Below are 20987 nucleotides of genomic sequence, written 5' to 3' on the forward strand. Positions count from 1 at the left end.
GGCTCACATGTCATAACCTTACGAGAGCGAGTGCAGACACCGCTGGAAAGGCCCCAACACGGGAGGAGAGTAGAAGTGTATTTATTTTATTGGTGCCAAACATTTAGATCGAGAAGAGGTGGTCCTAGTTGTGTACAACCCCTTTAAAGATATTGTTCGCTGAGTTATTAATGAGCTCTAAGGTGGTTTTTGATATGTCCAGGCAACCTTCAGAGATAAAACCTTTAAGAACTACTGTTCTGTTTATAGGAACACAAAGTTTTATGAGAAAAACATTGCATATTTTGTTCCTGTGACATTCGTACAACCTTGCACGCAGTATGACACAATGTCACAATTTGCGTTAAACTGTGTGCAAATCATAAGACAGAACTGAACCTTACAAAGGTCTTACCTGTTGGTACATTGTTGGGTGGCGTGACTCCGTCGAGGCTGTTCGCACCCTGAATTGTACTGAGATTATAGACTATACCGAGGATGTGCAGCTCCCCAGGTTCCTTTGGAAATAACTTCAATCTTGCCTGGAAGATTAAAAAAGTAGCAGGGAGGAATGTTATATTACCAACTAATTAACTTACCGCTTCACATTGCAATTATCAGAGATCAACATTTTATTTGCACAAAAAATATGTAATCATCCCATTAATACACCATCTTTTCAAATCACATTCTACTTTTCATGATTAACAATAACTTACAATTTTGGTTTCCTCATTGTTGATTACAAACTCAGCAATCTCTTCTATGCCAATTACATCGCTAAAACTTCTCCCCTGAGGATATAAAGATAGTAGAGTAAGACTTACTTTCCAAAGACGTTTGTATTACCTAAACACATTTCAGATATTGTGCTTGATATCACCTATAATGATGGCAGAGGCCACACGGCCAATCCTCCGCCCATCTTCTTCAGGCCAACGGCTGTCTGACCATGAAACAAAATTGTGCGGCAATTGGCCATTGTGTGTTTCACCCCATAGCAGACCTCTAACTTTAATCATAGATTCATAGAATGTTAGAGTTGGAAGGGACCTCAAGGGTCATCGCGTCCAACCACCCGCTCAATGCAGGATTCACTAAACCATCTCAAACAGATGTCTGTCTGTCCAGCCTCTGTTTGAAGACTTCCACTGAAAGAGAACTCACCACCTCTCATGGCAGCTTGTTCCACTCATTCATCACCCTCACTTAAAAGTTTTTAATATCTTCTCCCTTTCAGTTTCATTCCATTGCTTCTTGAGTTTCCAGGTGCAAATGAGTATAAGGATGATCCCTCTACACTGACAACCGTTCAGATATTTGTAGACAGATATTAAGGCTGGTTTCACATTGGGCTTTGTGGAGGACTGCGTAGTTCCTCTGTTAAGCCTTGCCCACTGCCACGCCTCTTGCTTCAGCTTCGACTAAGTTGGCATGCGTCCGGAGTACCCTAATCTTTAACATTGGGAACACAGGCCATGCGGATGTATGCGGATGCCTCCACATGCGTCGTTTTCATGCTGCGACGCCATGCGTCGAACGCAACATGTGGCATTTTGTTGCAGTTGGCGCAGTGTGAAAACGACGCATGCAGAGGCATCCGCATGGCCTGCATACCCAATGTAAAAGATAGCATGCGTCCTGCGTACACTGACTTAGGCGGAGCTGAAGGAAGAGTGACGGCAGTGGGCGGGGGAACGGAGGAACTACGCAGTCCTCTGCAAAGCCCTCATTCGCAAATATGAAACTAGCCTAAGTCTCCTCTTAGCCTTTTTTTTTTTTTGCAAGCAAAACATTCCCAGATACTTTACAGTTCGCTCACCATCCTGGTAGCTTTTCTCTGAACTTGCTCCAGTTTTTCAATGTCTTTTTTTTTTTTTTTTTTAAATGTGGTGCCCAGAACTGGACACAGTATTCCAGATGAGGCCTTGCCAAGTAGGAGTAGACGGGGATAATTACTTTACGTGATCTAGACTCTATGCTTCTGCGTTTGGCTTTTTTGCTGCTGCATCACACTTGATTAATGTGCAGTCTGTGATTAATTAGTATACCCAAATCTATTTCACACATGCTGTTGCTTAGTTCTATTACTCCCATTCTGTCATTCTGTAGATGTAATTTTTGTTTTTCTTGCCCAGATGTGGAATCTTGCTTTTCTCCCTGTTAAATACCATTCTGTTAATCTATGCCCATTGTTCAAGCTTTTCTAGATCCTTCTGAATTGTTTTCTACAAACCCATACTGGCTCTCGTTAATTACTCTATTCTTATCCAAGTACTTACATACAGTCATGGACAAAAATTTTGAGAATGAGACAAATATTAATTTTTCCAAAGTCTACTGCTTCATTTTTTCTAATGGCAATTTGCATATACTCCTGAATGTTAGAGTGATCAGCTTAACAGCAATTACTGGACTTGCAAAGTCAATATTTGCCCAGAAAATGGACTTTAACCCCCAAAACACATTTCAACATCATTGCAGTCCTGCCTTAAAAGGAGCAGCTAACATCGTTTTAGTGATTGATCCATTAACACAGGTGTGGGTGTTGATGAGGACAGGGCTGGCGATCAATCAGTCATGATTAAGTAAGAATGACATCACTGGACACTTTAAAAGGAGGCTGGTGCTTGGTATCATTGTTTCTCTTCAGTCACCAATGACCTACTAACTGCCAGGAGCAAGCGACACTACTCTGTCCTCCTTCTCCTGGACTTGTCTTCTGCTTTTGACACTGTAGACCACTCCCTTTTGCTACAAATCCTCTCATCCCTTGGCATCACAGACTTGGCCCTTTCCTGGATCTCGTCATATCTGACAGACCGAACATTCAGTGTCTCCCTCCCCCACACCACCTCCTCACTTCGCCCCTTGTCAGTCGGTGTTCCTCAAGGCTCTGTTCTAGGACCCCTACTCTTCTCCATCTACACTTTCGGCCTGGGACAGCTCATAGAATCCCACGGTATGCAGTACCATCTCTACGCTGACGACACGCAGATCTACCTCTCCGGACCTGACCTCTCCTCCTTGCTTACCAAAATCCCGCACTGTCTGTCTGCCATTTCAGCCTTCTTTTCTGCTCGCTTTCTACAACTGAACATGGACAAAACAGAATTCATCATCTTTCCCCCATCTCACTCTACCCCTCCACCAGACCTATCCATCAATGTCAATGGCTGCTCACTATCCCCAGTCCCACACGCCCGGTGCCTCGGGGTGATCCTCGACTCTGCCCTCTCTTTCAAGCCACATATCCAAGCCCTTGCCTCCTCCTGTCGTCTCAAACTCAAAAATATTTCCCGGATCCGTGCTTTCCTTGACCGCAACACTGCAAAAACGCTAGTGCATGCCCTTATCATCTCCCGCCTCGACTACTGCAACCTCCTACTCTCTGGACTCCCCTCTAGCACTCTGGCACCACTCCAATCCATCCTACACTCTGCTGCCCGACTAATCCACCTGTCCCCCCGCTATTCCCCAGCCTCTCCCCTATGTCAAGCCCTTCACTGGCTTCCTATCGCCCAGAGACTCCAGTTCAAAACCCTCACACTGACATACAAAGCCATCCACAACCTGTCTCCTCCATACATCTGTGACATGGTCTCCCGGTACCTACCTACACGCGACCTCCGGTCCTCCCAAGACCTCCTTCTCTACTCCCCTCTCATCTCTTCTTCCCATAACCGCATCCAAGACTTCTCCCGTGCTTCCCCCATACTCTGGAACTCTCTACCCCAACACATCAGACTTGCGCCTACCATAGAAACCTTCAAAAAGAACCTGAAGACTCATCTCTTCCGACAAGCCTACAGCCTGCAGTGATCCTCAACCTACTGAACAGCCGCACAGCCAGCTCTTCCCTCTCCTAGTGTATCCTCACCCACCCCCTGCAGACTGTGAGCCCTCGCGGGCAGGGTCCTCCCTCCTTATGTACTCGTGTGCCTTGTTATCTGCTCATGTTTAATGTATTTGTCTATATTTGCCCCGTATTCACATGTAAAGCGCCATGGAATAAATGGCGCTATAAAAATGTATAATAATAATAGTTAACCATGGTTATCTCTAAAGAAACACGTGCAGCCATCATTGCACTGCACAAAAATGGCCTAACAGGGAAGAGTATCACAGCTACAAAGATTGCACCTCAGTCAACAATCTATCGCATCAGCAAGAACTTCAAGGAGAAAGCTTCCATTGCTGTCAAAAAGGCTCCAGGGCGCCCAAGAAAGACCAGCAAGCGCCCGGATCGTATCTTAAAACTGTTTCAGCTGCGGGATCGGACTACCAGCAGTGCCGAGTTTGCTCAGGAATGGCAGCAGGCTGGTGTGAGTGCTTCTGCACGCACTGTGAGGCGGAGACTCTTTGAGCAAGGCCTGGTTTCAAGGAGGGCAGCAAAGAAGCCACTTCTCTCCAGAAAAAACATCAGGGACCGACTGATATTCTGCAAAAGGTACAGGGAGTGGACTGCTGAGGACTGGGGCAAAGTCATTTTCTCTGATGAATCCCCTTTTCGATTGTTTGGGACTCCTGGAAAACAGCTTATTCGGAGAAGAAGAGGTGAGCGCTACCACCAGTTTTGACTCATGCCAACTGTAAAGCATCCTGAAACCATTCATGTGTGGGGTTGCTTCTCAGCCAAGGGAATCGGCTCACTCACAGTCTTGCCTAAAAACACAGCCATGAATAAAGAATGGTACCAGAATGTCCTCCAAGAGCAACCTCTCCCAACCGTCTAAGAGCAGTTTGGCGCCCAACAATGCCTTTTCCAGCATGATGGAGCACCTTGCCATAAAGCAAAGGTGATAACTAAATGGCTCATGGAACAAAACAGAGATTTTGGGTCCATGGCCTGGAAACTCCCCAGATCTTAATCCCATTGAGAACTTGTGGTCAATCATCAAGAGACGGGTGGACAAACAAAAACCAACAAATTCTGGCAAAATGCAAGCATTGATTATGCAAGAATGGACTGCTATCAGTCAGGATTTGGTCCAGAAGTTGATTGAGAGCATGCCAGGGAGAATTGCAGAGGTCTTGAAGAAGGGTCAACACTGCAAATATTGACTTGCTGCATTAACTCATTCTAACTGTCAATATAACCTATTGGTACTCATAATATGATTGCAATTATATTTCTGTATGTGATATAAACATCAGACAAACTAATAAAAACCAGAGGGCAGCAGATCATGTGAAAATATAATTTTGGGGTCATTCTCAAAAATTTTGGCCATGACTGTACATGATGTTTAATAATTTGTTCAAAGATCTTTCCTGGTATAGAAGAAATGCCCACTGGCCTGTAATTTGTAATTTCCTGGCACCACCTTATTACCTTTTTTGAAAATAGGGACAACATTTGCCCTTCTCCAATCTTCTAGTACTTCTCCTGTTCTTCTGGATTGTTCACAGATTCTGGCTAGTGGTTCTGCAATTTCCTCTGCTAACACTTTCAGGAGCCTAAGACCAGGAGATTTAACTTCATTTAAATTAGCTAAGTGTTCCCTCAGCATTAGTGATGAGCAAATATACTCGTTACTCAAGATCTCCCGAGCACGCTTGGGTGTCCTCCGAGTATTTAGTGCTCGGAAATTTAGTTATCCTCACCTCAGCTGAATGATTTACATCTGTTGGCCAGCTTGATTACATGTGGGGATTCCCTAGCAACCAGGCAACCGTCACATGTACTTATGCTGGCTAAAAGATGTAAATCATTCAGCTGCAGCGATGAAAACTAAATTTCCGAGCACTAGATCTCGGAGTAACGAGTATATTCGCTCATCACTACTCAGCATCTCTGTTTATGGATAGTGTGGATTATTTTATTCATTCGATTGCAGATTGAAGATCGGTTGATGTTATATTTGCATTCTTGGGGAGAACACAGATGCAAAATAGGAATATAAAATCTCGGCTTTCTCAATATCAAGGAAGGAAGAAAGGAACAGGCCTGAGAACTACCTTGTCCTGATGTAGAATCAGGAACAGGGAACGGCAGGTAATGCCACTAACTCGGAAACTCTCCTGATGGATGTAATGGCAACTAAGAAGGCAACTTTCCATGAAACGAGAGAAAACAAAATGTCTTGAATGGGCTCAAAAGGAGCGCGCCAAGGACAAGGTTAAAATCCCATGGATCTATCAAGAGGACGATAAGGAGGTGAAATTGGTGACTCCTTGAAGAAAGGTCTTTGCCTGGGAACGAGAAGCCAGATTTTGCTGGAAAAGAATGGACATAGTGGAAACCTGCCCCTTAAGAGTACTGAGCGATAGACCCGAGTCAAGAGCCGCTTTAGAAAACCAAGGATGGAAAGAAGAGGAAAGGACATAGGGACCAAATTGTTGTCCTTAATCCACCAGAAAAAGGCCTTCCAGTATCTGTTTTAGATACACGAGGATGCTGGTTTTGTCACCCTAATCATGGTCTCAATGACCTGATGGGAAAAACCAGCCTCCCTCAGGACAGCAGCCTCAACGGCCATGCCAAAAAGCTCAGAGACTGAACTCTGGTGGAAGAGGGGGCTTGCGAGACAAGATCTGGATGGTCTGGAAGCCTCCAGGGAGCGTCCATGAGCATGTTCACCAGCTCCGCGTAATAGGCCCGTCTTGGCCAGACCGGAGCTATCAGGATTAAGTGGATCCCTTCTGCCTTTATCTTTTTCACGACTCTCGGAATCAAAGGCAGTTGGAATTGTGACCACGTGATTACTAGAGCATCGCAACCGATGGCTAGCGGATCCCGGAACCTGGCTACAAACTGAGAAACCTTGTGGTTCATGCAAGAAGCCATCAGGTGGACTTCCGGGGTGCCCCATCTCTGGCATATTTGGTTGAAGACTGCGAGGCTGAGAGGCCACTTGCCCGATGCGAGACAGTGACGGCTCAGAAAATCGGCTGCCCAATTTTCTACCCCAGGAATGTGCACGGCTGATATGGTGAGAACGTGACATCTCAGAATCTTTGTTACCTTTATCTTAACTTGCTTGCTGCAAGTCCCGCCTTGATGGTTTCTGTAAGCCACGACCGTGGCGTTGCCTGACTGTATGCGGACCAGCTGGCCTGCGAGGAGGGTCTGCCAGCAAGGAAGGACAAAGAAAATTGCCCTGATCTCCAGGATATTGATGGGGAGAGCGGCTTCTTGGGCATTCCAGCGGCCCTGCACTGTGTGACGAAGAAAAACCACTCCCCAACCGAGGGCACTGGTGTCAGTGGTGATTACCTGCCACTTGAGAGGAAGGAAGTACTTACCCTGTAGGACTGATGCGGATAGCATCCACTAGGTCAGGGACTGCCTCACCTTGAGAGGCAAAAGCACGGGCCGCTCCAGGGAGACGGTCCTCGTCCCAAGCCGCCAAGAGGGCCAGCTGAAGAGGATGGGTATGGAACTGGGCAAAAAGAGCGGCTTCCATGGTGGCAATCATCTTCCCCAGAACTCTCATGTAGGACTGTAGGGGGAGAGGAGCTGGTCGCTTTAGAGTGTGGATCCCCTGTCAGAGGGATGAAAGCTTCTCCTTTGGAAAAAAAAGACACGGGTTTGGGTTGTTTTGAACCTCATACCCAGAAACACCAGGTGCTGAGCTGGGGTCAGGGAGGACTTCTCTCTGTTGATAATCCATCCGAGATGGACCAGAGTGATCTGGAAACTCTGGTCACAGTTTCGGCGGGATGGCCCCTTGATCAGAAGATCATCCAAGTAAGGGATTATGAGAATCCCCTTGGAGCGAAGGATGGCTATGACAGTTGCCATGACCTTCATGAATACTTTGGGAGCAGAGGCCAGGCCTAAAGGAATGGCCGTGAACTGATAATGATCCCCCTGGATAGCAATATTCGTAGGAATCTCTGATGCTGAACACAAACAGGAATGTGCAGATTAGCATCCTGTATGTCTACAGAACAAAGAAATTCTCTTGTTTCCATGGAGGCGATTACCGAATGTAGGGACTCCATCCTGAAATGGCGGATCCGAACGTGACTGTTCAATCGCTTGAGGTCAAAATAGGATGGAGCTATCAGTCTTTCTTCGGGACTACAAAAAGATTGGAGTAAAACCCTGAAAACCGTTCGTTCCAGGACACCAGTACAATTACCCCTGTGCGTAGTAGGGAAGAGACTGCCTGAACAACCTCTGGGGCCCGACACTGATGTCTTGGCAGGCGAGACAGATCGAAACATCTTCCTGGGAAGTCACTCTCTCTCTGACCCAGGCATCATCGACCATGGACGACCATGCGTCCCGGAAGAGAAGTCGGCCTTTCACTCTGGAGACTCCCGGTGGGGGCGGACCGATCATGCCGAGGAAAACCTGTTGGCACAAGACCCAGTAAGTAGCTGGTTTGATGGATGGCTTCTTCCTTTCCCCTTGGGAGGAAGAGCGGTCCTGTTGCGATGAAGTCCCTGAAGAAGAAAACGGCAGAAAGGAACGAAATTGAAACAACCTTTTCCTATTGAAAGGACATTTAGGCTTGGTCTGGGTAAGTGAGGTGCTTTTCCCGCCAGTGGCATCCGAAATTATTTGATCCAGCTTGGACCCAAAAACGCTAGAGCCTTGGAAGGGACTTTGACGATGAATCTGCATTCCACACGTTCAACCAGAGAATGCGGCGTATAGCAACGATGTTGCTAGTAGCCCTGGCGGAGCGCCCAGCCGCATCCAAGGATGCGGTCAAAAGATATTTGCTGGTATGGGCAATCTGATCTGCCAAATCTACCATCTCATCTGGAGGAGCTGCCGCTAGAATACCCTGACGAAGCATTCTTGCCCAAGCAGACATGGATTTTGCCACCCAGGTGGAGGCAAAAATGGGACAGAGGGAGGTACCAGTTGCTTCAAAGGCTAACTTAGCCAAGGATTCAATCTGTCTATTCGTAGAATCCTTAAGAGATGCACAGTCCGGAAGAGACAAGACCGTCTTGGAAGACAGGCGAGAAACTGGCGGATCCACATTAGGGGATTCTGCCCATTTACCAACAAGTTCAGGCCTAAAGGGATAGAGAATATCTAGCTGCATCCTTCATGGGAAGCGCTTTTCAGGGTGTTCCCCAGTGTTTAGACATAATCGCTTCAAAATCCCTGTGATTAGGGATATTCCGGGAAGCACATTTTACCCATTTGAAGGAAACAGTGGTCCTGAACAGGTGCCTCCTCCTCCTTTAGGTTCAGAGTTTGGGTAATTGCCAAGATAAGGCTATTGACCACGTCCTGCATCTCTGAGGTCTGGTCCGTATCAGACCCAGACTGGTAAACCACAGCCGACCCAAAAGCCGCCGTGGAGGGGGATTGGGGTGACGATGCATCCAGGAGGATGCAGGGGGACCCAGAAAACTAGAGGAAGAATTGGAAAGAGCCCGCTTCCTTTGCTTTTACCTCATTTGTCCCTGTGAAGGAAGAGGTCAGGTGCTTGCGAATCACCGTGAGAGGCATTGGGAGCACTGGTGGCAGTAAATGTGGAAGTCGCTCCAGGACCTGGGACCAGGAACTGTGAAACTTTTGTCAGACCTGAGACCGACTGACATGGCAACAGCCCACTCCAGAGGGAGGGGAGTGCTCTCATCCCAGGCATTAGAGGGATCCTGTGGGGCAGACATGGTGGAGGGGCTGCAGGACAGGCAGAAACAAGAGGGCTGGCCTGAAGACCACTTCCTTTTGCAGAGAGCACAGGCATAGTGAATTACAGTGGGCTTCGAGGGGCAAGAAGCAGCCCCTGTAGGGTTGGGCATAAGGTGAGCCTTGGGGATACTGCTGTGAAGGAGCCAAGACATAAAAGAAAAAAAAAAAAAAAAAAAAAGCGCCTACCCGATGCCAGAGACGACCAGCAGAAAGAGCTGTAGAAGCTGTATCCCCCTTTGTGCAGCATCCACAGGTCTGCAGAGAGCCCAGGATATAGCCGTGTCCCTTGTATGCAGAGCGCTAGCAGGTATGCAGAGCGCGCAGGAAATGGCTTTATGAAGAGGCTGATGCAATCTCAGCTTGTCCCCACACCGCTGCAATCTGCCAGCTGGCGAAAGAGAAAGCTAGCGTCCTATTGGCCGACACGCAGAGGGCGTCAAAAGCCAGGACAATCTGCTGGCCAGTGAAAATGGTCCCCTTCCGATTAGCTGACACGCCGGGGGCGTGAACAGCCGGGAAGGAGAAGCTCTGTGATTGGAGCGGAAAAAGCACGCAGAAAATAGGGCTTTTTGTGTTCACACCGTAAAATTATTTTCCCCGAGCCATTCATTGGGGGACACAGACCATGGGTGCATGCTAAGTGATACAAAGAAAGTTAGCTCCTCCCCTGCAGTATACACCCTCCTGCTGGCTCTCAGCTAACCAGTTCAGTGCAAAAAAGCCGACGGTTCCCATGAAGGAAAGGGACCATCTATATCGGTCCTGCGAGCACTCTGACACACAGAGGGTTCACGGAGGGATTCAATCTCTTGTCAGAGAATCCATGGGTTGAAGCAGTGACGAAGCCCACTCAGGGAACTAGGTAGTCTAGGATAAGCTGGGATCGGCAGCGGAGGGCTCCTGAGCTCATTTAGGGTGGCCGGCTTCGGACTGGTCATGTGCCTTTAAGACCAGGGAATACGGGTCATGTGCCTTTAAGACCAGGGAATACTGGTTATGTGCCCCTAAGACCGGGTAATACTGGTCATGTGCCCCTAAGACCAGGGAATACTGGTCATGTGCCCCCAAGACCAGGGAATACTGGTCATGTGCCTTTAAGACCAGGGAATACTGGTTATGTGCCCCTAAGACCGGGTAATACTGGTCATGTGCCCCTAAGACCAGGGAATACTGGTCATGTGCCCCCAAGACCAGGGAATACTGGTCATGTGCCCTCAAGACCAGGGAATACTGGTCATGTGCCCCCAAGACCAGGGAATACTGGTCATGTGCCCCCAAGACCGGGGAATATTGGTCACGTGCCTTTTAAGCACAGGGGGAAGATGCAGGGGAAGAGAGCAGTACTTCCTTACCCAGTTGCAGAGTCGTTGTGCCCCTTTAATGTAAAACCATAGCCAGTCTGTGTTTGTGCGCCGGTAGGGTGGACCAAGATGGCCACCGGGAGTTGCAGAGGTGGTAAAGTCTGCGAGAGGTGCCAGTTTGGGGGGCGGAGCCACATACGCGATGTGTGCGGGGCCTCATGACTTCCATGAATAGGCCCAAGCCGAGCCTAAATTTCTGCAGCCAGCTTGAGCAATACCAGAGGTAGAATAGAGAGAAGCGATCGCTCCTGTGACAGGTGAGAAGCGCCAGAAAAGGTGGGCGGAGCCGACTTCATTGCGCAATAGTGCGGTCGCGGCTTCCGGGATGCGGCCTACACATCGGCCGAAGCCAGGGGCTAAATTTTGCCGCGGACAGCCGGAGCGTTACCTCAGGGAAGCGGAGGCTGCCTGTCAGCAAGTGAATATCCCACTGCAGAGGCCCATCGCTGACTGGATCCCCTCACAATTGGTGCGCATCCCGGCACGGAGGCGCCGCGATGACTGGGTTTCAGCGCCGAGGAAGGCGCCTGCACTCTACTGTTCTGCTGCAGGTCAGGTATTGCAGCATGAACAGTGCAGGGATAAAGGGGTAAACCTCAATCCACCATCCCTTTGTTAGGGAGGTGGAGAGGAACCGTCCGCCTCCTTGCACCATCCGCTTTTACAGTGGTGGGACAGTGGGGGCCGTTCGGACGCCATAGAGAGGGGCCTCTGTACATCCACGGAGTTCAGCCCCCGGGTGGACAGGGCCAGTTGTCCGGCGATATGCCTGGCTGGGAAAGAGGATACGTGGAGGCGACACTCCATGTGCTCGTCCGTTCAGGGTGTGTGGGAGATCGGTGCCCCTGAAGGGACCCGTCACCCTTAACCCTGCTGTTCTGTTCGGTCTGGGGAGACCTATTTTGAACTTTGGTATTTTTTGGGGTGTTCAAGATGCGGTTCTGAAACTTGTGGTTGATTGACTTAAATGAGGATGGGTCGGTCGGCCACGGGTTTCAGAGCCGCATCTTGAATATTTTAAAGAATATTGAAGTTCAAAGTCGGTCATTTTTGACCAACAGAACAGCAGGGTTAAGAATCAGCTCAGGCCTGGCATTTCACGTCGCAGGAGAGGATACGGAGAGGCAACACTCTCCGTGTTCACCTGTTGATGGTTCAGGGAGATCGGAGCCTTGAAAGGATCCGTCGCCCCAATCGTCCGTGGAAAAAAAAATCTACAATCAAAAGTGTAAAAGGTAAAAATAAAATAATAGAGAGTTTGGGGTCTGAATAGCAGACCCGTCCGTGTGCCTCCTACGGACACTAAGCAAGAACTGGTTAGCGGAGAGCCAGCAGGAGGGTGTATACTGCAGGGGAGGAGCTAACTTTCCTTGTATCACTTAGTGTCAGCCTCCTAGTGGCAGCAGCATACACCCACGGTCTGTCACCCAATGAGGCGAAGGAGAAAAACGTGCACTGCGGGAGCGTGGCCAGCTCAAAAGAAGAGGAGGAAGATGCCTCCTAATGGATAGAAAGAGGGCGCGATTTAACCACATGGCGGTGAATGGCTAAAGGAAAACAAGGAAGGGTGCAGCCAGCAAAGGGAAGGGTAGTGTCCGCAAGTGATGAGCCCGGGTATGGAAAACAGCTGCCGGCTGTTCCCTACTACTAACGCCGCCCTATCCCCTTGCGATGAAGGGACAGTGTACCCTGGGATTATGCCTGCTGCTGCGGAGGGAGAAGAGGGAGACATTCCTGCAGTGAGCCCAGGTCCTTCTGCAGCAAGGAGTATCACATCAGGAGCCCTCGGGTGGGTGAGGGTCGCTGGAATCAGGGATCCTCCTTCCATTTCCATTACTATCTCAAGACGGTGCAGAAGACTGCATCAACCCCTTACAAGAAGGGGGGAGGCCACTGCAGGGGAACACTGTCTTCCTCCCAGCCTTCTCTGAGGAGAGGGGTGCGGAAAAATCAAAGGACCGGCCACCTGGAATCACCCTGAAGAACTCAAAAAGGTGACAGGGGATTAGGTCCTGCCTTGCAGGCCTGAGAGTGGGTGATGTGGTGTGACACCACACTGCTCTTTTGGTCGCATAGGTATGGGAAAACGGTGAGAAATTACACCGTTACACTAAGAAAAAAGGAACCTCAGAGATAAAGGGAACAGATTAATAAACACACACAGAGAACCTGAAAAGGAAAATGCGGATCTGGTAGCAAATCCAGGTCCGCCTCCTACAGACACTAAGCTTAAACTGAAGTGCTTTGTGCATGTCAGTGGGTGTATACAGCTGAGGAGGAGCTATTTTCCTTTTTTCCCCTAGTGTCAACCTCCCAGCAACATGTAAATAAGCTGCGGAGACACCATCACGTGTTTCTCGACGCAAGCAGTGAATAGCCAGGCCTTTCTCCGGGAAGGAACAACCACGGGAAGTGCAGCATCCTATGAAGGAAAGCCACCTATGCCAAGCATGGTATCCATCCACAGACAGCTGTTTTGGGGTTTTTGCCCCTCATCAGTGTGGAGTAGGAATCTGGCTATTAGGAGTAGTGCCGAGTAAAAAGGCTACAAAGGCACAGATGATTGGCCTCGGGGAGACCAAAACATCCAACACCGCGGAGACACCATCACGTGTTTCTCAACGCAGTGATTCCAGAACACTAGGGATGGGGGCAGTGTTCTGGAATCACTGCGTTGAGAAACACGTGATGGTGTCTCCGCGGTGTTGGATGTTTTGGTCTCCCCGAGGCCAATCATCTGTGCCTTTATAGCCTTTTTACTAGGCACTGCTCCTAATAGCCAGATTCCTACTCCACACTGATGAGGGGCAAAAACCCCGAAACAGCTGTCTGTGGATGGATACCATGCTTGGCATAGGTGGCTTTCCTTCATAGGATGCTGCCCTTCCCGTGGTTGTTCCTTCCCGGAGAAAGGCCTGGCTATTCACTGCTTGCGTCGAGAAACACGTGATGGTGTCTCCGCAGCTTCTTTACATGCATCTGCATATTTCCCATAAGGGATGGGGGCAGTGTTCTGGAATCACTGCGTTGAGAAACACGTGATGGTGTCTCCGCGGTGTTGGATGTTTTGGTCTCCCCGAGGCCAATCATCTGTGCCTTTATAACCTCCCAGCAACAGCAGCATACACCCCATGGTTACCTGTGTCCCCCAACAAAGCAATAAAGAAATGCTTTTTTATTGCATTTGGTCTACCTTGCAAGCCTCACTTCATTACTGGCTTTAGCTTTTTTCCTTGCACACAGATTATATTCTTCTTTAGATATGCCCCCTCTTTCCATTTAATATAAATAAACTTTTTCCTTTTTAACAAGTCATTAAGTTCTGTTTCCATCCATCCTGGTCTCTTTAAGTGCTTCCAATTTTTCCTTCTTTTCAGGATTGTTACGGATTGTGCAGTGAGAACTTCATTTAGCAAAATCTCCCATCATTCTTGGGACTTATCTGTCCTTTAGAACATCCAGACATTGGACCTTCCCTACCCTCTTTCTGAGTCCATTAAATAAATCAGTATTAAGAAACCTAGTTTTCTTTATCAATGTTGTCCTGACAATTATCTGATGGATGCAGACATATCCTCAGTCAGTTGCTGCACAGAATATGTAGCATTACATGCTGGGTTGGATGGGCTCAGTCCACCAGAATCACTCCAGTCTGTTGTAATAAACCTGCAGACCCTTTCATTATATCCCAATTACCAAATACAGCATGTGAAAAAAAGGTTCCAATTACAAATATTAGTCAATTTTGTATCAAAAATTCCAGGTCTCTGCTAAACATCTGAATATGAATTTCACCTTTCAGCACAATAACGACGCTAAGCATACCTCCAAAACTACAAGAGAATTACTTCAACCTGGGCTTCCATAACACCTCAGCAGTGCCACAGGCTGATCACCTCCATGCCATACTACATTGATGCAGTAATTAGGGCGGTACAGTGGCTCAGTGGTTAGCACTGCAGCTTTGCAGCGCTGTGGTCCTGGGCTCAAATCCCACCAAGGACAATATCTGCAAGGAGCTTGTATGTTCTCCCGTTTTTGCGTGGGTTTCCTCCGGGTACTCCAGTTTCCTCCCACATTCCAAAGAGATGCTGACAGGGAACTTAGATTGTGAGCCCCATCGGGGGGACAGTGCCAATAATGTCTGTAAAGCGCTGTGAAATTAATAGCACTATATAAATGAGTAAATTTAAGTAAAAAATAAAATTGATGCAGAAGAAGCCGAACCAGGTATTGAGTGCATTTACTGAACATACATTTCAGTAGGACAACATTTCAGATTTTAAAATAATTTTTCAAGCTGGTGTTATAAAGTGATCTAATTTACTGAGAAGATAACTTTTGCGTTTTCATTGGCTGTAAGCCATAATCATCAACAGAAATAAACACTTGAAATAGATCACTCTGTTTTATAATGATGATATAATATATTAGCTTCACTTTTTGCATTGTAGAACAGAAATAAATTAACTTTTTGATGATATTCAAATTTTGTGAGAATCACCTTTAGGTCTTGCATTGGTGGTTTAACACCTTGCATTGTTCATGCTTGTATGGTGGAGGCAAAGCTGAACTTTGCAATCATGAAAAACGTAGCAAAAAAGCCAGCAAAACCTGCATTTTGTCTGCAGATTTTTTTTTTTACTGCCAAGAGATCAGGTTGCTGAAAAAAGCAATGTCTAAACATAGCCTAAGGAAGAGTGGGCAAAGATTGCCAATTCTAGATCTGCCATACCAATATAGACTCCTACCCAAAAACGGGGAATGCTGTCAAATTAAATAAGTACCGTATATACTCGAGTATAAGCCGACCCGAGTATAAGCCGACCCCCCTAATTTTGCCACAAAAAACTGGGAAAACTTATTGACTCGAGTATAAGCCTAGGGTGGAAATGCAGCATTTACCGGTGAATTTCAAAAATAAAAATAGATCATTATTTCCCCATAGCTGTGCCATATAGTGCTCTGCACCGTTCATATTTCCCCATAGGTGTGAACCATATAGTGCTCTGCACCGTTCATTGTGCCCCCTAGCTGTGCCATATACGGTGCTCTGCACCGTTCACTGTGCCCCATAGCTGTGCCATATACGGTGCTCTGCACCGTTCACTGTGCCCCATAGCTGTGCTGTGCCATATACGGTGCTCTGCACCGTTCACTGTGCCCCATAAGGTGCTCTGCACCGTTCACTGTGCCCCATAGCTGTGCTGTGCCATATACGGTGCTCTGCACCGTTCACTGTGCCCCATACATAGCTGTGCTGTGCCATATACGGTGCTCTGCACCGTTCACTGTGCCCCATAGCTGTGCTGTGCCATATACGGTGCTCTGCACCGTTCACTGTGCCCCATAGCTGTGCTGTGCCATATACGGTGCTCTGCACCGTTCACTGTGCCCCATAGCTGTGCTGTGCCATATACGGTGCTCTGCACCGTTCACTGTGCCCCATAGATGTTCCACATAAATTTGTGCCGCCGCTGCCGCAATAAAGAAAAAAAAACACATACTCACCTCCCTTGATTGCAGCTCCCGGCGTCTCGTTCCGGCGCCTCCATCTTCCCGGCGTCTCTGCTCTGACTGATCAGGCAGAGGGCGCCGCGCACACTGTATGCGTCATCGCGCCCTCTGCCTGAACAGTCAGAGAGCAGAGACGCCGGGAAGATGGAGGCGCCGGCCGGGAAGATGGATCGGCGCCCGGCGGCTGGAACGAGGACAGGTGAATATGCTATACTCACCTAGTCCTGGCGATCCTCGCGCTGTCCCCTCCTGTCTTCGGTGCCGCAGCTTCTTTCTCTATCAGCGGTCACCGGCACCGCTGATTAGAGAAATGAATAAGCGGCTCCGCCCCTATGGGAGGTGGAGCCGCTTATTCATTTCTGTAATGAGCGGTCCCACGTGACTGCTGAAGAGGGGAAGAAACTGCAGCGCCGAAGCCCGTGGGACGGCAGGGACAGCGCGAGGATCGCTGGGACTAGGTAAGTATACCCCAGCGCCCTCAGCCCCTCACCCGCCGACCCCACCGCTACCGTGACTCGAGTATAAGCCGAGGGGGGCACTTTCAGCCCAAAAATTTGGGCTGAAAATCTCGGCTTATACTCGAGTATATACGGTACTTCAACAAAGTAACAATTTAAGGGTGTATATATTCATGCAACAAAAATGTTAGTGTTTTTTAACAAAGAATTAAAGCTTATTTTTCAATTGAACTGTGCAGATTATGGGGAACATTAAAATGTGGAAAAAGTTCTGAAAATTTTTTGGGTGTCAAAAACTTTGCATTTTAACAGGGGTCTATAAACTTTATATCTACTGTAGTATATAGGTCAGGTAACCGTAAATGCATGGCAAGAAAAAAATAAGGAGAATGCTCTTTCCACTGTGTAATCCTAGTGAACTCACTAAATGTAACACAAGACAGGTAAAGGTAACACAATCTCACGCCACCTTTGAGAGCAGATCTCTTTCATTGCTGATCGGTTCCTGTAGTTCTTCATTTTCCTTTTGGCTAAAATCTTTTGATTGAAATTTCCACAGGAGGGATAAGTCCGTCAATAAAAGTGGGACCTTCAATGGGTTTTTGAAGGACACCTCTACTGTTATTGGCTCTGTTAAAAAAAATGAAAGAAACCAATTATATTTAATGCATTATATAATAAGGCACAAATTATTTAATTCAGCTTGTGAGGTCACACAATATGTAACATTTATAAATAAAAATCATAATACAAAGAGCTCCTATATTTAGATATTGCTGATATATATACACTTTTTGTAGTAGAGTGAGATGCTTATCCCCATTACACAAATGTTCAAAATATCAGCAGGGGTGCTCTGACAGGCGAGTGTCACTGGTAGGCTGCTGCATGAACTAGGAAACACCTTTAAATATTATTAAAGTGTTTTCTAAAGCCCCATACACATAAATCGGAAGTCTTCAGTGCCCGATAATACGACAGTAATGTGTACATAGCCTTGAAAGGCTAAATTACAAGGAAGCCCCCTATTTCTGCACATAAGCAAGCACTGTGACTATATACAAGTCAGTTGTTGGGTTACTGCCAGCTCACGCAGGGCCAAAGCAAGCTGTATGGGCACAGAACAAGCCTTAGTATATTCTAAACTTACGCAGTGCACACTGTAATGGGGACATTCCCATGCTAAACGCAGCGTTGCAATGCAAGTGAGGAACACTGCCTTAGGAAGAAAGCGGTAAACAAAAAGGAAAAGCGATATTGGAAGAATGAAACTATGTGCCCACGTTGCAAAAATGCTGCGGAAAAGTCTGCAGCATTTCTGCAACTCCCTGACGCAGGTAAAAAGACATGCAGAATTCGCATGCGGTTTCCTGCAAAACACAAGCGTTTTGCAAGCGTTTTTAGCTTACACTTTTCCAAGCAATTTGAAGCATCGCTTGGAAAAGTGATTGACAGGTTGGTCACACTTGTCAAGCATAGTGCTTGACAAGTGTGACCAACTTTTTACTATTGATAGAATGTTAAAAAAAATAAAAAATATGGTTATTCTCGCCTTCCGACGGCCCCCGATCTCCTCAGCGGCACTCCTGATAAGTTCCGTTCCCAGGGATGCCGTGCGCGAAGGACCTCTGTGACGTCACTGTCGCGTGACCACGACGTCATCCTAGGTGATTCGCGCACTGCATCCCTGGGAACGCAAGCTGCCGCGTGCACCGCTGAGAGGCGGAAGGACTCCGGGGGCCATCAGAAGGTAAGTATATTCCAATTTTCTATTTTAATTATTTTTTTACAGGAATATGGTACCCAGGGCCTGGAGGAGAGTCTCCTCTCCTCTAGACCCTGGGTACCATCCGCACATGAAGCGCTCACTTTACGCATGGTGGGTATAGCCACATGCATAAAGTGAGCGTTTCAATGCAATCCTATGGTGGCGGAATTGCGGCGATTCTGCAGAAATAATGAACATGCTGCGGATTTTACTGCTATTCGATTCCGCAGCGGGAAAATCAGCACCATGGACACAGCAACTGCAGAATCCCATAGGATTGCATGTGAATGAGTTATTTTAAGTGTTTCCGCTGCGGCAAAAATGCGGCATAAAAAAAACACAACGTGGGCACACAGCTTGAGTAGAATTTTTAATTTGCAATTTTTTTTCCCAACGTCTTTCTTAACATACTCATGTAATATGGGTAGGGCTGTCCACTAAATAACAACCCCTTCTCAATCACCATGTCCACTCCTTCCAAATAACAGCTCCTCCGGCGTGGGCGCTGTTTACAGCGGTGTTGACACTGGCTCTCCCAGGGCTTATGTGACATTGTTATGTCACACAAGCCCTGCATCCAATAAGCAGCCGCTTCACTCACCTCCTTCAGATGTAACAGACATCTGGAGGATGCGACAGATGCAGCTGCATTCACCTCCTCCAGAAGTTTGATTTGTTCCAGGGAGGGTGAAAGTGAATCGGCTGATGATTGTAGGGCTCAGTAGGCCTCAGGAGAGCCAGTGCCAGAAAAAATGGGGCAGCACCAGCACTGGAGGCGAGCATAGCCATTATTAATTTATACGGTGGAGGGGTGATTGTGACAAAGAAGGGGTTGTCCAAGTAGTAGACAACCCCTTAGAGAGATTCACTAACCATTTTCCATGTTCACAAGGCATCATCAAATACATTCCCCTTAAAATGTCTCTTTATTTTGCTTTTCATGCTGTATTTGTAGTTTCTACATTACCTTGTACAACAGCAAGAGGAAATTTGGAGTTATCTGAATTGCTGCTTAAACAATACTGCGTTGGCTGAAAGTTGAGGGGAAGGGCTCCTCTGTTAACTACTGCGACCACTTGTTCTTCCAGCTCCTTCCACTGCTGAGAAGAATCACCATCATACTCCTGGTCAAGACTGACATGGGTAGCCGCTTGCTTCTCACCTTTATCCACAAAGAAAAATAGTCTTATAAGGGTTATATTCAATAATAACCCTTAATTAAATATATTAAATAATAATACTAAAAGGGAAAACAAAAATCAAACAAACAACAAAAAAAAACGACAACTTTCCTTTGTCAAACGACTAAACAAAAACATTTGAAAAAGAAAAACAAACGCTGCAAGAAAAATCTAGCAAGATATCTAGATTATTTTTTTTGGGCACTCCAGCATGGTAAACATTTTCATGAATAGGGTGTTCTAAAAATCTAAGCTTACAGAATACCCAATGCAGGAAATGTGCTACCATTTTAGGAGTCATCCAATATAACTAGCGGAGATGTCAATACTATGGACACTGACCTTCAGCTGGCCGTCTATCATGGCCGAAGAAGACGCGAGTCTCCGAACTATTGATATATGGTAATGGGAGCTGAGGTAAGGGGCTATCCGGAGCCTGGTGACACACATTCTGGAGCAAAACAAAGCACATAATTATAGTCAGGAAGCGCTCATCAATCAACAGCTGAAATGGTTATTCGTATTAAAAAAGGAAATGATAGAATATGCCATAACATCCTGAATAATGGAGGCCTGGCTGCAGAAAAACTGAAGGGGTCACATCACTAGAGCAGCTGTGACCCCTTTAATCTCATGATGGGGTCCCAGCATTGCATCTCACTGGTTAGTGATGGCAAAACCTCGTTCTGTGTAGCAACAGACGCAGAAAAGGACTCAACAGGATGTCCGGTCACATGATATTGCTGCCCTATTCTCATTAGATCGCTGGAGGTCCGACATCCGAACTGATCGACTCTTTAGCTCCGGCAGGGCCAGATGTGAACACAAAGGATCTGAACAGTCCTCTTGCTGCTGTACAGCTCCATTCACTGATAATAAGCTAATACAGCTAATAAAGGCTCATCAGTGGGGGTGCTGGGTGTAAGACCCCCAACCATCTGAAACGGATTGCCCATTCCAAGTATACACCATAAATATACGATCAGATCTTTTTAAACCTGAGAATAATAAATGGCATCCCAATGACAAGTGCCTTGCAGAATCTACAATACTTCTCATTGATAGCTGCCTCCATCTAGAGTTGATGAAATGAAATGTTCAAAGGAAGACAAT

General features: G+C 47.1%; 1 protein-coding gene across 5 annotated transcripts in view; it reads right to left on the minus strand.

Moving 5' to 3' along the window:
- TRAPPC8 (trafficking protein particle complex subunit 8) overlaps positions 1-20987 on the minus strand; it is a 126326-nt gene that overhangs the window by 24008 nt on the left and 81331 nt on the right. For all 5 annotated transcript variants that reach the window (XM_069731250.1, XM_069731251.1, XM_069731249.1 and 2 more), the window contains 5 exons: positions 20217-20325; positions 19661-19855; positions 17395-17555; positions 699-773; positions 395-521 (listed from right to left, as the gene is read on the minus strand). In XM_069731250.1, coding sequence (XP_069587351.1) covers positions 395-521; positions 699-773; positions 17395-17555; positions 19661-19855; positions 20217-20325 — 667 coding nt within the window. The remainder of the gene's footprint in view (positions 1-394; positions 522-698; positions 774-17394; positions 17556-19660; positions 19856-20216; positions 20326-20987) is intronic.

Source organism: Ranitomeya imitator, chromosome 6, assembly GCF_032444005.1.
Source record: "Ranitomeya imitator isolate aRanImi1 chromosome 6, aRanImi1.pri, whole genome shotgun sequence".
NCBI classification, from domain to species: Eukaryota; Metazoa; Chordata; class Amphibia; order Anura; family Dendrobatidae; genus Ranitomeya; species Ranitomeya imitator.